Source organism: Scyliorhinus canicula, chromosome 12 (genome assembly GCF_902713615.1).
Source record: "Scyliorhinus canicula chromosome 12, sScyCan1.1, whole genome shotgun sequence".
NCBI classification, from domain to species: domain Eukaryota; kingdom Metazoa; phylum Chordata; class Chondrichthyes; order Carcharhiniformes; family Scyliorhinidae; genus Scyliorhinus; species Scyliorhinus canicula.
Window position 1 is genome coordinate 153,150,791 of NC_052157.1, and position 16,618 is coordinate 153,167,408.

A 16,618-nucleotide genomic window follows, 5' to 3' on the forward strand; every position below is an offset into this window, starting at 1 on the left:
TCTTTCACTTTCCTTCAGCAGTCGCTCAGCTTCGAGGATGATTTGCATCTACTCCGGCTCAATGGGTTGTGGGGGATGTTTTACACGTTAGCAATGCTTCAGGGGAGGTGGCTTTGAGTGAGGTGGAACCTTGGTGCCTGGCATGTTGGCTTGGGGGGATGACCTGGCTGTTGCACCACATTGGGTCATCCAAATGCTCTTGGAATATCCACTGCTCGGTCTTAAGTCCCCATTTCAATAGATTTAAAAATCGTCATCAAGCTTTTACACTTGCTAGGCCCCCCCCCCCCCCCCTCCCCCCCCACAATGAATCGTCCATCCCTGCTGGCCTGCCATTCTCCACGCTGTGCCCCTGGGGAGCAGGATGGGTTGGAGGTGCACAGGTGAGTACGGTTCCCTGGAAGGGGGGAAGGGTCATGCCTGGGCTATACCCAGACACTGCTCCCTGGCACTTCCCCCTTTAATAGGGAGGCCCCGATCTTTTGAAAACCTAGGTTTCCAGCAGAGCGGGCTCGATCAGAACCTGCACTGCCCCCATAGTAGGACCAGCATGGCTGGCCGCAGAGCGGTCCACAGACCAGGAGTTGGACAGGCCTGGGCAGGAGGTTTCACTGCTTACGCTTAACCTGGCGCTATACTACTGCACAGGACCCAAGGTTAATGCTGAACATTCCCAAAGAAAGCTCCCCGAACTGGCTCTCAACTGTTGCAACTCCACCATTCCGCTCAGCTGGCGGTAGAAAACAATATCCGGGAGAGTGATGGAGGATTCGGAGACATTGACTAATGGTTGCGACTATGTCAAGCAGTTTCTACCGAGTCTCGGACATCCAGAGCCTGATCACAAAAGTGTCACCAATTGGAAATGCTTGTTTCAAACCCTGCAGCTTAACACTATCCAACCAAGTTGACAGTCATTCAAGAGGCATTTGGAAATCTGCTCATAATTGATCATTGTTAATATTTATTTGACAGTTGATTAGAATTCACCGGTAGCAAATGGTTTTGTGTGAACTTTGCCCTCTCTTGTCCTTTGGGGTCACAGTCTTACTCTTCAAGCTGTGGAAAAAAGTACTCTTGCTTTGTCTCTACAGTGTTCACTGGTGTCTACGAGCCATTTTCAAGACTAAAGTGTACTGCCAGTCCAATTGCCAGGATGAGTGGGCCTGAAAGGAAGGCCAGGCCACGACGAATGATCAGTTGTTTTGTGGTCAAGATTTCTCCAACCGTGGTGACTCCAGCGTCCACAATGGGAGGCTCCTCTATCACCTGGTCATTGTTTAACCTTTGTTCCAAGTCACAAACATTGGGCATCAAAGCCATTTCATTGTTTACTGCGTCCACCTCTGAGAAAAAAAGTCACATTGAAATGCTGTAAGTGCGGGATGGTACCAGCTTATCCATTTTCTTTTTTTTTATTGATACTTTTATGAGATGTTTTGATTTTTTAAATGTAACACAGCAAAACCATTTTCAATGCACAACAGGTACAATACAGAAGAAGAAGAAGTGATGCATTTTGGTAGATCAAATCGCGGCAGGGCCTACTCAGTGAATGGTAGGGCGTTGGGGAGAGTTACAGAACAAAGAGATCTAATAAGACAGGTTCATCGCTCCTTGAAGGTGGAGTTGCAGGTGAACAGGGTGGTGAAGAAGGCATTCAGCATGCTAGGTTTTATTGGTCAGAATATTGAACACAGGAGTTGGGACGTCTTGTTGAAGTTGTACAAGACATTGGTGAGACCACACATTGAATACTGTGCTCAGTTCCGGTCACCCTATTATAGGAAGGATATTGTTAAACGAGAAAGATTGCAGAAGAGATTTACGAGGGCGCTACCAGGACTTGATGGTCTGAGTTACAAGGAGAGGCTGGATAGGCTGGGCCATTTTTCCCTGAAACGGAGGAGGATTAGAGGTCTATAAAATAATGAGGAGCATTGATAAGGTAGATAGTCGACATCTTTTCCCAAAGGTAGAGGAGTCTAGAACTAGAGAGCATAGGTTTAAGGTGAGAGGGGAGAGATACAAATGGGACCTGAGGGGAAATTGCTTCACACAGAGGGTGGTGGGCAGCTGGAACGGGCTGCCAGAGGCAGTGGTAGAGGCGGGTACAATTTTGTCCTTTAAAAAGCAGTTAGACAGTTACATGGGCAGGGTGGGTATAGAGGGATATGGGCCAAATGCAGCCAAGTGGGACTAGCTTAGTGATAGAAACTGGGCAGCATGGACCTACTGGGCCAATGGGCCTGTATCCGTGCTGTAAACATCTATGATTCTCATTATTGCAAATACGAGAACAAGCCAAAACAGATCAATTTAGAACAACAGACTTTATGAACTAATAAATGCAGTTTTAATACCCGGTCAGTCAAAGAGACAAATTAGGGGGAAAGGGGATAAGGCCATTTAAATAAGATCGGATAACATCGCAGGCCGTTCACTTTTATGCACTGCGAGATTAAGACTTACAATATGGCTCAAGGGAAAGCTATCGCGAGTTAGGTCAGTGAAGGAAGAGCCTATGAATTTGAGATAGGGGTCCCACACTTTACGGAATGCACCAGACTTAGAACGGATCACAAGCATCAGGAATTCCATAGGAATACATTTCGCGACTAATTTATGGCAGTTTTGAATTGAAGGATACTTGTCTCTGATCCAGGAGCAGAGGATATTTTTACCAGCTTCAAAGGTCAGGACATTGTACAGCACGTTTTCATTAATGTCAGTAATTATCCGCATCTGGAAGACCCAGAATTAGGAACAAAGGATTAAGTTCTCAAGCTCTATCACATATCCTCTCAAGCTCCCTCACTGCACAGACTAATACGATTGAATTTTAACACAGGTCCATATGAAATGTGAATAATCAGCCTCAAACACCAGGCACTTTTGCCACATTGAGGATGTAGCAGAATCAAACCTGCACCTCAGCCTAGATGTGATATTCAAGCGGTGCAATATCTTAAACTGAGTCTCCTTCATTCTGTACATGCTGAAATTCTGTTAGCATAATCCCATATACTGCCCCATGTCTCCTCGTCAATATTAGCTGCGGAGTCTTTTTCCCAAGGTTGCAAAGTACCCAAATTACTAATGCAGGATCTAGAGCAAAAGGTATCATAAAACCTGCTACTTAACATTTTAGGCGCCGCAAAATCAGGCCGTTTTCCAATGGGTATAGGTGCTGGGTGAGGCAGGAGCAGCAAAATATGCCCCAGCAGCATCATCGTGGAGTAACTGCGGTAGGTGCGGAGGTGGGTCACACTCCCTTTCTATAGCAACAGTTGCAGTAAAGGGGAGGCTCAAAGAGACAATTTATAGGGAGCAGGTAAATTATAACATTTAGGGATTGGGTTGGACCTGGTGGTTGTGAGGTTGGGAGGTCGGAGTTGGACCCAGTGGGGGGGGGGGGGGGGGAATTGGATTGGAGTCAGGAGGGGGGGTCGCAATTATACTCTGTGGCGGGGGAGGACCGGACCCAGTTTGTGGGGGGGGGAGGGGTTCCCATGGGGTAGGGGCAGTCAGTTGGGAGAGAGGTCAGTGCAGGAAGGGAGGGGTCAGTCCAGGAGGGTGGGTCAGGTTCAGGGAAGGTCGGGGGGGTTGGGGAGGTTCGGGTGTGGGGTGTCCCATGGGCAATCATGTTTGTGCTGGGTGTCCTGCGCAAGGCTGGGTTTGGTTGTCCAAATAGTCACTCTGAAGTTAGAAGTGGGTTTTTTTTCCCTTCTAACTCTTTGTTACGAACATCTGGTTAGATTCCAAAAGTGGCTAAGGTACTGGACCAGAACCCAAATGTTTTATTTTTAAGACAGTGTGGAAAGACCGATTTGCTCCGGGAGTGTTTGCACAAGAATTAGAGTTTGGTTATTTTTACAAACAAAACTTTATTAAAACAACAGAAAAACTATATTTAAACATTTAAACTTCAAACCCAGCAAGAACAACTTACATGTATCTTTGTACCCTAACACAAGATTTCCTATCAAACAGCACGCAACATGACATACAGTTCTATGCTCCACTTACACAGTCAGGCAAACCTGATACATGCATTCACAGAAGATATTCCTGCTGATAGTGAAACCCCCTTCAGACCCTTTTCCGAAAGACTCTCTTGGTTAGCAACTTGTCATGACCTCTCTTGGCCGCCTTCTCCCCCCCCCCCCCCCCCACCTGTTGGAACAGGATTCTATTCTCTCTCTAAGCTTCGCCCAGCCACTCAAACAATGGTTCTGTCCTGGGGTGCCCAGACTTGAGCTCACCCTTGTTATCTAGATTTTGATTGCCCACTCCTGTCTACACAAGAGAACAGGGCCATGCTATGAATATTTAATTAGCTTCTAATTTACAGACAAAATAGGCCATCAGACTCTGCAATGGGCTAATGGATGGTCAGATCAGAGGGTCCAAAGGACAATGGATCTGGAGTGAATCACCCCGGTTGAACAGGGGTATCCTGTTTATTCCCATTAATAAATTAAGTCTGAATGGGATAATGTTATTCAGGCTAGGTGTGGGCATATATCTCTGACTCAGTGCTAGCTGTTTTACCCTCAGTCTGTTAATCCTTAAATTGTCCACTACATCTTCGATCCCATTTCTGGATCCAAACTTTTTCACGTCTACCTATTGTAACACTCTTTCAGAGCAACTATCAGGATAAAACTGGCAAAACATTCCAAATTTAGCAATTTAAATTGCTTCTGCCAGATGGTTTCCAGAGCAGCGCAATTCTCCAGGGAAGTTAGAGCTTCTAGGCAATTGCGAGCCTAATGTGGGAACTTCCCAGAAGGATTCCCAGCGCATCATTGGAGTGCCCCTTAAATGCGACGCTGGGGAGCCCAGTGGTTTGGCCATTGTTTCGCTGGAGGTTCTGTGGAGCTTTCAGTGAAGATTTTATGAGCAATCGGAAGAATCTCTCTGAAAATCCAAGTCCAAATGGCTCAAATGTCTTCAGCTTAGAAGCGATAGATTCCAATGAAAGACATAGTGTGGGATACTGCAGTCTCTCAGCCGTGTGTTTCTGGGCGACGCGCTATTCATTAGCAACGCGATTCTCTACTCGCACTGCTTGTCAATGGGATTTCCTATCGAACCTTCCCCATGCCTCCGGGAAAACTGCGGGCAGGGGCACGCTGCCAGTGGGAACAGACCATCCCAGCAGTTGTAGAATTCCAGCCATATGATCATTGGAAGAAGTACAGAGGAGATTTACTGGGATGATCCCGGGTATGGAGGGGCTGCATTTTGAGGAAAGATCGGACATGTTGGGTCCGTTCTCCTTGGAGTTGAGAAGAATAAGGTGATATGATTGAAACACATGAGATTCTTAGGGGGTCAGAGAGGGTAAATGTTGGGAGGATGTTTCCACTCATGGGAGAGTGTAGGACCAGAGGGCAGAGTCACAGAATGTGGGCGGCCTGGTAGCATAGTGGTTAGCCCAATTGCTTCACGGCTCCAGCGTCCCAGGTGCGATTCCTGGCTGGGTCACTGTCTTTGTGGAGTCTGCACGTTCTCCCCTTGTCTGTGTGGGTTTCCTCTGGGTGCTCCGGTTTCCTCCCATAGTCCAAAGATGTGGGTGCTAGGTGGGTTGGCCATGCTAAATTGCCCTTAGTGTCCAAAAAAAGTGTTAAGTGGGGGTTACTGGGTTACAGGGATTGGGTAGATAGGTGGGCTTGAAAAGTGTGCTCTTTCTAAGGGCCGGTGCAGACTCAATGGGCTGAATAGCCTCCTTCTGCACTGTAAATTCTATGAATAAGGGGCGCTCATTTAAGATGGGTTTGAGGAAGATGTTCTTCTCTCAAAGAGTGGAAAATCTTTGGAATGTTTTCCCAGGGAAGATGTGGGAGACCGAGTCCTTGAACATTTTCAAGGCTGAGATCAGTGGGTTTTTAATCAGTGGGGGAAATTAAGGGTTACAGAGATAAGGCTGGAAAGTGGGTTCAGGGAGAGTTAGATCAGCCGCGATCTCATTAAATGGTGGAGCAGGTTCGAAGGGTGGAATGGCCTGTCTACTCCTGTTCCTATGTCTTACAGTCTTATGTCTAAAGGCAATTGGGCATGTATTTGAAGAGAACTAAGGTGCAGGTTCAAGGGGAAAATGTTGAGATGTGGTACGAAGTTGGAAATCTCTTTCTTAAGGGCCATCACAGACCCAATGGTCTGAATGGCCTCCTGCTGCGCTGTATGATTCGGATCCATTTATTCCCTTCTGTAATAGTCATAAATTTATGAATTAAAGGGAAGGACAAGCTCACAGATGACCCACCCAACAGATACACCCATCAAAAAGTGTTAATGAATCGGAGATGTCTGTCAACTACAACTAAAATTCTGTGGAAAAGCAATCCCATTGGATGTTATCTGTAATGGGAATCCCTTACATCGATTGTACATTGGTGAGGAAATCTAAAAATAGATAGCCACTGCAATGATTTTGAACCCTGACACTGATTGGGTTGTAGAACCAGATAACCGTGCAACTTGGTACTGGAAAGGTGCCGAGATCTGTTGACAATTTACTAGAATGTACTGTGGTGGGAACTGTGAGAAATCAGAGATGTCCAGAGGTTAGTTCTGGGACAATGAAGGGAAAACACAAACAACCTCTCTCCTCTCTTACGTATTTCTAACTTTCAATTTCCGGTGCACGACATAACCTTTATTCATTTATAGCCACACGATAGCCACAGACGCCAGCTTTTAAAGTTATCAGTGTTTTCACTGATCTCCAACAGGGGTTGGGCTTTGGACGAGGTGATTAATAAGGATGAGTGGCTTCTTTATAGTAGAGGTTCTGACTAATTTTGTCAGTGGGATTTCCGCGCTGTTCAATTTATGTTGATAAGTTAACCGATTAATTTAATGAAAATCCAGCAAAGAATTTTCTCACTCAACTTCTACTTATTAGCGTTCTTTTTTCTATTAGCACTGTTGCTTCACAGCTCCAGGGACCCAGGTTCGATTCTTGGCTGAGTTCGCTGTTTGCGGAGTCTGCACGTTCTCCCTGTGCCTGCGTGGGTTTCCCACGGGCGTTCTGGGTTTCCTTCCCCAAGTCCCGAAAGACGTGCTTGTTAGCTGAATTGGACATTCTGAATTCTCCCTCAGTGTACCCGAACTGGCGCCGGAATGTGGCGACTCGGGGCTTTTCACAGTAACTTCATTGCAGTGTTAATGTAAAGCCTACTTGTGACACGAATAAAGATTTTCTTACCTGTTGAGATGTATTTTATTTGGCCACTTGAGGTGCCGTTTGGGGTGTCCATATCTCTCATCATTCCTGCATTGATCTGGGCCTTTGAACAAAGGACAACATCATCATGAAAGGTGAATGAGGAGCACTACAGAGATAGCACTTCCTGTAGAAAGCACTCTCCCATCCAAATTGTTTAAAATCTGCTTTAAATATAATAATGTGTGTCAGTTTTTTAAGCTTTAATTTCATACTAATCACACATTTAGCCCTCTCGGAGAGCTGACATCTCAGGACTTCCTTCATGAGATCGGCCAGTGACATTGTGTGGAGTTCCATGTTACGGTGGGAGGGAGAAATCTGTTGGGAAATGACTATTCCGAACAGTCTTGAGGACCAACGTTCCTGCTGGTTGAGCGAGGAACCTCTCGTTTCACCTGAGATGTGTTCATGAGCAAGTCGCAGAGGTGAATAAGACAACCGAATTTTCCTTTAACTTCATCAGGAGTTATGAAGGTCGGGTTTTTTTCTTTAACAAGAGCATTATGCCTCATTTGCCATCCAGGGTGATGACACGGGGTTCTTCGACACGTATTTCTCGGCGGTTCGCTGTTGGCGGGATTCTCTGATCCCATTGCTGTCAATGGGAACCCACATTGAAGCCACTCCGCGCCGCCGGGGATCCCGCAGTGCGTTTCCGGGGGGGTCAGGGGGGGACTAGAGGGTCCCGTCGCCAGCGGACGGGCGGAGAATTACATCCCGGGCCTCTCGAGTGAGGACCTGTGCAATGTGTCCACTCTGCCAACTGGGTAGAGTGTACGACACTGGGAGTCATGGGGATAGATTATCATAGAATTTACAGTGCAGAAGGAGGCCAGTCGGCCCATCGTGTCTGCACCGGCTCTTGGAATGAGCACCCTACCCAAGGTCAACACCTCCACCCTATCCCCATAACCCCACCCAACACTAAGGGCAATTTTGGACACTAAGGGCAATTTACCATGGCCAATCCATCTAACCTGCACATCTTTTGACTGCGGGAGGAAACCGGAGCACCCGGAGGAGACCCACGCAGACACGAGGAAAACGTGCAGACTCCGCACAGAGAGTGACCCAAGCTGGAATCGAACCTGGGACCTTGGAGCTGTGAAGCAATTATGCTATCCACAATGCTACCGTGCTGCCCTTATGTGAATAAAGGAAACGTAACTTTTAAAAATAGTGTTAAAAAAAACCTCTGCTCTTACCTGATTGGCAGCTTTGTTCCAGTTGATTTTGCAAATCACTATCAGAAAGATGACAGTCTGTGAAAACGAACAAAGAAACATTCCGACCCAGAGACCTGCAAAATAATAATGGTTATGTAGGTATGGAGAGTTGTGTTTTCCATCACGTCTACACTTTTAGCAAACCCATTCATCTTTATCAGATGGCTGGTGTCAGCCTGCATGGTTCTACTTTCCCACAATTGGCCTCAGCACCACTGGGTTGGGTGCATGAGGAATTCAGTCAAGGGCCCCGCTCCTGATTAATATCTAAAGTTCCATGTTGGAAGTGTACATGCGTGAAAGTTGGTCAAGTCCCTTGACTCGACCCAAGTGCAATGCTCTCCTCCGGCCAGTATTCCAGTGTCCGTGGTTACAGGTGAAAAATGGCCATGGGACAAAGGTTACCCTGTCTCATGACACAGGGTGAGGATTGATAGGGACCAGTTCCAAAATTACACAGGGGCATATTGCGACTGGACAAGTCAAAGACTAAAGGAGCTCTGACAGAGTCAAGGGTCAGTGCAACAGAGCAAACTGCTCTGCAATCCAATTATTTCACTACAGCTGTGGAATTGGCCTCAACCAAGAATTTGGAACCCCAGGTATCTCCAATCCTCAATGCAGAGGATAAATCTGACACCAACCAATGAGAGCCCTGTTGGCGTTGCCTCAATCATTAGCAAAGTGGTGGGAACAAATATTATTGCAATTTTCATAGGGTACAAAGTTTACAGACTATTCAGTTGTATTCCACTCCAGGAGCAGAACCTGCATCTAATGACGCTCCATCTCGAGATGGATTGATGTCCTCAGTAATTTTCAGAGTGGATGGAGGGTGATCATTTCTGGTAAAGAACAAAGGGCAAAACCATTTTAATTCCTACCAAATACATTAAGCTTTGCAGCAAACATCAGTGAGATTCCAACTGGAAACCCAATGAGGTAATATCCAACCAGGTTACCGATGGCCCCCAGTGTCTGCTTCCCAGCTCCTCTTAACACTCCACCGCTTACACCCTGTAGAGTAGACAAACAGAATATATTTCAGAGATTACACCACAACTTGCTGTGGCTTCTACAGGAAGGAAACAAAACCTAGTGTCTGAACATGTCCTCGAATAATTCAGAACTAATGGATTACAGCTTGAACACAGTCACTGACGTTATATATTGTGTGTGGACGATTCGCTTTCTTGTATTGCTAATATTAAAGGTAAAAAAATGGTCAAATCAAAGCTACAGAGATTGGATTGTTCCCCCAAGATCTAAAAGATTGACAGAGCAGACTGGAGTAGGCTGAATGGCCTCTTCCTGTGATCCAAAGCTATGTGAGTGTTGACTCCGTGGCTGCTATCTCCAGTGCGTTGTGATAACAGCAATGGAATGTGACCTTTTTTCCACGACAATACCACAATGCCACTGCCCCCCTACCACACACCAAAAATGATTTAAATTATTTTCTGCAGTATTTAGTTTACATATGTTATGTGCCAGAGTTTAGAGAACCCCAAAGTGTATCATGGAGTTCACCTGACCCACAACTTTTAATAGATTGTGGTATGGGGAGCACACGGCCCACTCTACAGGTGTGGTACAGCAGAAATGGAAAAGTATTTTTTAAAGCAAAACCATGTTTATTCTATGAACTCAAGTTAACCTTTTTAAAACATACAGTGAACATCTTAGAAACCATTAATTCAAATACAACCCCCAAAGACGACAACACTGAGTAATCCTTTAAGCCTTCCTTTTTATATCCATAAGACTTAAAAAACATAACCTTTAACAGAAGCACATCAGGTTAAAGTCACTACTGAGAGCAGTTATTAGTTTTTAAATCACCAAAGGATCAATTTACATTCTTTAAATTACAGAGAGAGAGACTCATACACCTTCTGGCTGTGACTGCAGCCATCCAGCTCTGAAAATCAAACTAAAACATACCCTGCAGCAAACAGCCTAAAACAAAAGTAAAAAGATGATAGACAGCCCAGCTCCACCCACACTCTGACATCACTGATAAGCACCCATTTCTTAAAGGTACATTTCTTAAACACTCTTTTCTTAAAGGCACTCTCACATGACACTTAGGGCGCGATTCTCCCAGAGGGGGAGAAATCGTAAGGCTGGCGTCAAATCCGGGCGGGTTTGACGCCAGCCCCCCCCCCCCCCTCCCCGACCGGGAACCGATTCTGGTCCCCGGTCGGGGCTAGCATGCCACCGCCGTAAACTCCAGCATCGCGGGCTTAACGAATTTCGTTAAGCCCGCTTGCCAGAGTTAGCGCCGGCTGACGCGTCATATGACGTCAGCCGCGCATGCGCGGATTGGAAGACTCCAACCCGCGCATGACGTCATCGCGCATTTGTGCGAAACCCGCGCATGCGCGGGCCGGGATGCCCCTCAGCCGCCCCGCGAAGTGATACAGCGGGGCGGCGGAGGGACAAAGAGTGCGCGGGCATCGGACCCGCTGCCCGTGATCAGTGCCCACCGATCGCGGGCCCATGGCACCCTTGGCACGGCCGTGGTACTGCCGTGCCAATCGGTGCCATGGTTTTAAAAATCGAGGCTTTACGGCCGTTTTTACGAACGGCCAGACCAGGTGTGTTTGCCGTTCGTAAAAACAGCCGTAAAGGGCTGGGAACTCGGCCCTTCGGACAGCTGAGAATCGCTGCTGGCCGTAAAAAAACGGCGGCAGCGATTCGTATCGGGAGTCGGGCGTGGGGGGGGGGGGGGGAGAATAGCGGGAGGGCGTCGGGCCAGCGTGACCGTAAAATTTTACGAGCCACGCTATTCTCCGCACCGTCGTGAGTGCGGAGAATTGCGCCCTTAATACTTACAAACATTTGGTCCCGTTGCCATGTATTGATGTTTATGCTCCACATAAACATGCCCGTCGCGGTCGAACACAATCAGCGTATCCTATATTCAGCTCTCCATCATCTAGTTTATACCTTAAAGAAGTCTATGAAATCCACTTCACCTAAACCTGTGACAGTTCCACATTCTGAGTACTCTCTGGGTAAAGGAATTTCACCCAAATTCTCAATGGGATTTATCAGTGACTAGCTCCGAATTCTGATCTGATCTGCAAATAGAAATGTTTCTTAATTGAAGAGGGTACAAAAAATATTTACCAGGATGATCCTGGTATGGAGGGCATTAGTTATGAGGAGAGGTTGGAGAAACTCGGTTTGTTCTCACTGGAACGATGGAGGTTGAGATGCGGCCTGATAGAAGTCTACAAGATTATGAGGAGCATGGACAGAGTGGATAGTCAGAAGTTATTTCGCAGGGCGGAAGAGTCAATTACTGGGGGGCATAGGTTTAAGGCGCGAAGGGCAAGGTTTAGAGGAGATGTACGAGGCAAGTTTTTTACACAGAGGGTAGTAGCTGGTACTCGTTGCCGGGGAAGGTAGTGGAAGCAGGGATGATAGTGGCTTTTAAGGGGCGTCTTGACAAAAACATGATTAGGATGGGAATAGAGAGATATGGTTCCCGGGATGGTGAGGGAGTTTAGTTCAGACGGGCAGCATGGTCGGTGCAGGCTTGCAGGGCCGAAGGGCCTGTTCCTATGCTGTAATTTTCTTTTTTCTTTGCCAATCAAACTCTTTAAAGACTAATTACTTATAAATTTATGGTTCCAGATGAGACAGTTCAGCGTGCATCGACTGGTTTCATTTTTAAAAGAAGGATATTTTTCCATATACCCTTGATGAGGATACTCAGGGTGAGATGTAGTAGGGTGGGAGGAGTGTCAAATGCAGCATGAACTCAAGCAGAGTGCAGGTGGGCCAAATGGTCTGTTTCTGTGTGTCGGATTGGATTTTATCAGAACAAAGTGTGAAATGGAAATATGGAACCATGGAGCGTGCGTGTGACAGGCGCAATCTAACCGGCTCCCACTGCATGCTAGATTTTATCGGTATGACAAATTAAATGAAGGAGTAAACATTTAATAATCGCAAATAATGGAAACTTCTTTTGTAAACCTGCAGTCGTGTCACAGACACTGTAATACTCACCGCCATGGCATCAAACAAATGAAAACCAGCACACAACGGAATTACTTCTACAACCAATGGTAGAATTTCTCTGGAAAATAAAAAACGGGACATTAGAAAGCTTTCACAGGATTCTGAATTCATTTTGTAAATGTGAGTTCACGGGAATTTTGGAATGTTAAAATGTTATTACTGACTTGTCACTGGTGAAGATATAGCTCACCACATTCCTTACCGCACCAATTAGCGCCGCATTTACTAAGGCGATGCACCCTGTGGGAACAAGAGGAAAGCATGAAGAATTCTCCTCAATAATCTCATTGACATTCCAGACAACCTTGCAACAAAAATTACCACCCCCTGTTGCTTTTCCTCCTCCCTTTTTCCTACACTGCGTATGCTCGCCTCTCTTCCACTATACTGACTGTCGAGTCCCTCTTTCGTGGACCTAATCCTCTCCTCACATTGTTCCTGCAACTTGCTCCAGACGCCTTCACCCTGGCTGAGCCAAAAGAGTGAATGCCATCCTGTTGACTGTAGTGCAGGAGGCCGCACACTTTGGCCTCAAAGCCTTCACAGGTCACAGAGTACTTCTCAAAGTGTAATTACTGTTGTACTGTCCAAGAAAACGGAGGCCAATGAATACACAAGTTTTTACAAATGTCAATATAAAACTAACAAATAATCTGTTTTATTGACGCTGGGATAAAGATTGGCCCGCACACTGGGAGTAACTGCCCTCGAGCATTCTTTCCAAATACTGCTGCGGGATCTTTTGCATCCAGCCAAGCTCGCAGATGGGGGCTGGGGTTAACAAATGCAGCACTCCATAAGACCATCAGAAATAGGAACAGGAGTAGCCCATTCAGCCCTTTGAGCTTGTCCGCCATTTAATGACATCATGACTGATCTAACACTCACTAAACCCATTTTATCTCCGTAATCCTTAATTGCCCCGCTGATTGAAAACATGTCCAATTGCCTTTCGACATAAGACTATCAGAAATAGGAACAGGAGTAGGCCATTCAGCCCTTCAAGTCTGCTCTGCCATTTAATGAGATCACGCCTGATCTAACTCTCCCTAAACCCACTTTCCAGCCTTATCTCTGTAACCCTTAACTATCCCAATTAATTATAAAAAAACTATTGATCTCAGCCTTGAAGGTGTTCAAGGACTCGGCCTCCCTCAGCTTCCTGGGGAAAAAATCCAAAGATTTGCCCCTTTACGGAAAATAAATTCTTCCTCAAATCCATCTTCAATGAGCCCCTCCCCACATATCCTGCGACTCTGGTCTTACACTCTCTCACGAGTGGAAGCATCCTCCCACCATTTACCCTGTCTTACCCACTGAGAATCTCATGTGCTTCAATCACATCATCTCTCATTCTTCTGAACTCTGAGGAGCACAGGCCCAACATAGCCAGTCTTTCATCATATGGCGGCCCATCCATACCCGGGGTCATCCCAGTAAATCTCCTCTCTACAACCTTCAATGATAATATGGCTCGAATTCTCCAACTGTTGTGAATGTCTGTTCCCGCCGACAGCGCATCCTGACTCGCGCGTTTTGCGGTGATGTGGGATGGTTTCAACGCAAAACCCATTGACGAGCGGCGCAAGCAGAGAATGCCGTCGCCAGCGAAAGGCGCATCGCCCAGAAACACGTGGCTGGGGGCCCGGATAATCCCGCCCTATGTCTTTCATTTGATGGAATCCACAGTTTCTGTGCTGAAGAAATTTGGTCCATTTGGAGCTGAATTTTCCGAGGGTTTTTTCCGATTACTCACAATAACGCCACTGGAAGCTCCACAGAATCTACAGCAAAACAATACAAAATCCAGTCTCTTGTTTGTTCAAACGCCATTGCCCGCAAGTTCTCTTTGAGTCACACACCATCCAGACTTAGACATGTAGATCATTGTGTCTTCATGGTCACTGGGTCAATATCCTGAAATTCCCCATCTTTGCAAGGACAGCAGTCGTTCAAGCAGGAGGCCCACTGCCACCTTGGGCAAGCCGGGTTGGGGAATTCGCCAACTCGTCAGAACCTCCCACACCGGGAGAACAACTTTTAAAAAAACAAACATGCTGCTTAGCTGCCCTCAAATCCACTGACGATGTGGTCACTCAGCTTTTTTGCCCATCTTTAGTCTGCTTGGTAGCTGATGGTTTTGTGGTAATGGTTCGCAGCAGGCAACCCTCGGTGGCCCAACTTTAAGTTGGGTTACGGAGGGTTCAAAACAGTAAGCAGAAATCCTAAGAGCAGGTGATGGCACTGTGTATGTGTGTGCCGATGAATCTGCTATTAGATGTGGCGTTGAGGAAGGCCCGTCAACTTTCTCAGACGAGCCAACAGGCAACTCTCTGAGGGCAGTAAGAGAGAACCTCTGTATTGAAGCAATCAAAAACTAGCAGGCCAGGAACTTTGGTTAGTCACCGCACTTTTGGCAGTGATCTATAGATCACGTAAAATAGTCATTCAGAGAATTCCAATGAGCGCAGAGCCAATCTGTTTGACCTTTCCTCACATGGCAGTTCCTCCATACACCCGATCATCCGAGGGAAGCTGCTCCAGACTGCCTCACAGCGCCAGGGAGCAGGGTTCAATTCTGGCCTCGGGTGACTGCGTGGAGTTTGCACGTTCTCCCCATGTGTGCCTGGGCTTCCTCCGGGTGCCTCCCGCAGTCCAAAGACGTGTAGGTTCGATGGATTAGCCGTGCTAAATTGACCTTTGGTGTCCGAAGGTGAGGTGATTTTACAGGGATAGGGTGGAGGGAGTGGGCTTAGGTTCGGGTGCTCTTTGAGAGAGTCATTGCAGATGCGATGGGCCAAATGGCCTTCTTCTGTACTGCAGGGATTCTATGAATTCCATGAATAATATAGTTTTCCTTAAATAGGGGGTCAAAACTGTTTCCAGTATTCTAAATGTGACCCGCTGAGCACATTGTACCATTGCAGCAACATCTCTTCACTTTTATACTCCAGCCCCCTTGAAATAAAAGCCAACATCCCTTTTGGCTTCCCTATTACCTCCTGCACTTGTATGCTAGCCTTCTGGGTTTCATGAACAAGGTCCCCCCAAATCCCTTTGTGCTGCAGCTTTCTGCACTCTCGCTCAGTACTACACTTGAGTGTCAGCTTTGATTTTTTTGACCTGGGGCGGAATTCTTGTTAAAGACAACCTTAGGATTATTTCAGCAGTCTGAATTCTCACTGGCCCACTTTGCCTTTCAGCCCTGTCTTTAACTGGGAGCCTTTCTCTGCCCCTTTCTTTCGCATCACTTTCACTAAGGTGTAAACCTTAAGACAGGTTGTGACGTAGCGGTGTTCTCTTGACATTGCTAGGTAACTGAGAGACCGGCAGCTTGAATGCAGCAGAGGGATACTAAAAGGAGAGGTGAAAATCTGGAAGTGGATCCTTGGCGATGGCGCCTGAGAGAAAGCATAGTCTGGGAGAAGATTCCAAGCCGTAATTCTTCAAGAGTAGAATTTGGAAATACTTGTTTGCAAATAAGAGTTCCAGTGAGACCAGTTATCTCACAGTGTCGTCATGTGAGAGTACCTTTAAGAAATGCATGTTTAAGCAATGTACCTTTAAGAAATAAATGTTTAAGCAATGTACCTTTAAGAAATGTCGCAGCTGATATTACTGAAGTGATGTCAGAGTGTGGGTGGAGCTGGGTTTTTTAGCTCAGCCATTTTGCAGTGTTTAGGTTTCAGTTTTGAGGATTGGCTTTTGTGAAGGATTGTTGCTTTTCCGGTGTGGTATTTTATTTCAAGTGTGTTGTGGACAATGGCTTTTTCAGAGGCTCAGACGTTTTTGGGGGTGGAGAATGTCACACGCAGTACCTTACGGACAGAGACGAAAAGCAGACTGTTAGTTTTGGCAAAAACATTGCGGTTAACATTATCTGACAAAATGCGAAAAGATGAGGTAATTATGGCGGTGGCTAAGCATTTAAAGTTGCCTGAGATAGAGTCTGACTCATTGGAAATGGCAAACATCCAGTTGCAAATTAAACAAATGGAACATGAGAAAGAATTAAAGTGGCTTGAATACGAAAGAGAGAGAGAGAGGAAGAAGAAAGAGAGAGCGAGAAAAAAGAAAGAGAGAGAGAGGAAAAAGAAAAGGAGAGAGAAGAAAGGAGAAA

At 46.3% G+C, this 16,618-nt stretch overlaps 1 protein-coding gene across 1 annotated transcript in view; it reads right to left on the bottom strand.

Moving 5' to 3' along the window:
* Positions 1 to 944: 944 nt before the first annotated feature.
* Positions 945 to 16,618, bottom strand: part of LOC119975128 (multidrug and toxin extrusion protein 1-like) — a 60,161-nt gene continuing 44,487 nt past the window's right edge. The window contains exons 13-18 of the mRNA XM_038814689.1: positions 12,663 to 12,738; positions 12,487 to 12,556; positions 9,348 to 9,480; positions 8,443 to 8,537; positions 7,217 to 7,298; positions 945 to 1,346 (exon numbers count right to left, since the gene is read on the bottom strand). Of these exons, the coding sequence (XP_038670617.1) occupies positions 1,108 to 1,346; positions 7,217 to 7,298; positions 8,443 to 8,537; positions 9,348 to 9,480; positions 12,487 to 12,556; positions 12,663 to 12,738 (695 nt within the window). The 3' untranslated portion in view covers positions 945 to 1,107. The remainder of the gene's footprint in view (positions 1,347 to 7,216; positions 7,299 to 8,442; positions 8,538 to 9,347; positions 9,481 to 12,486; positions 12,557 to 12,662; positions 12,739 to 16,618) is intronic.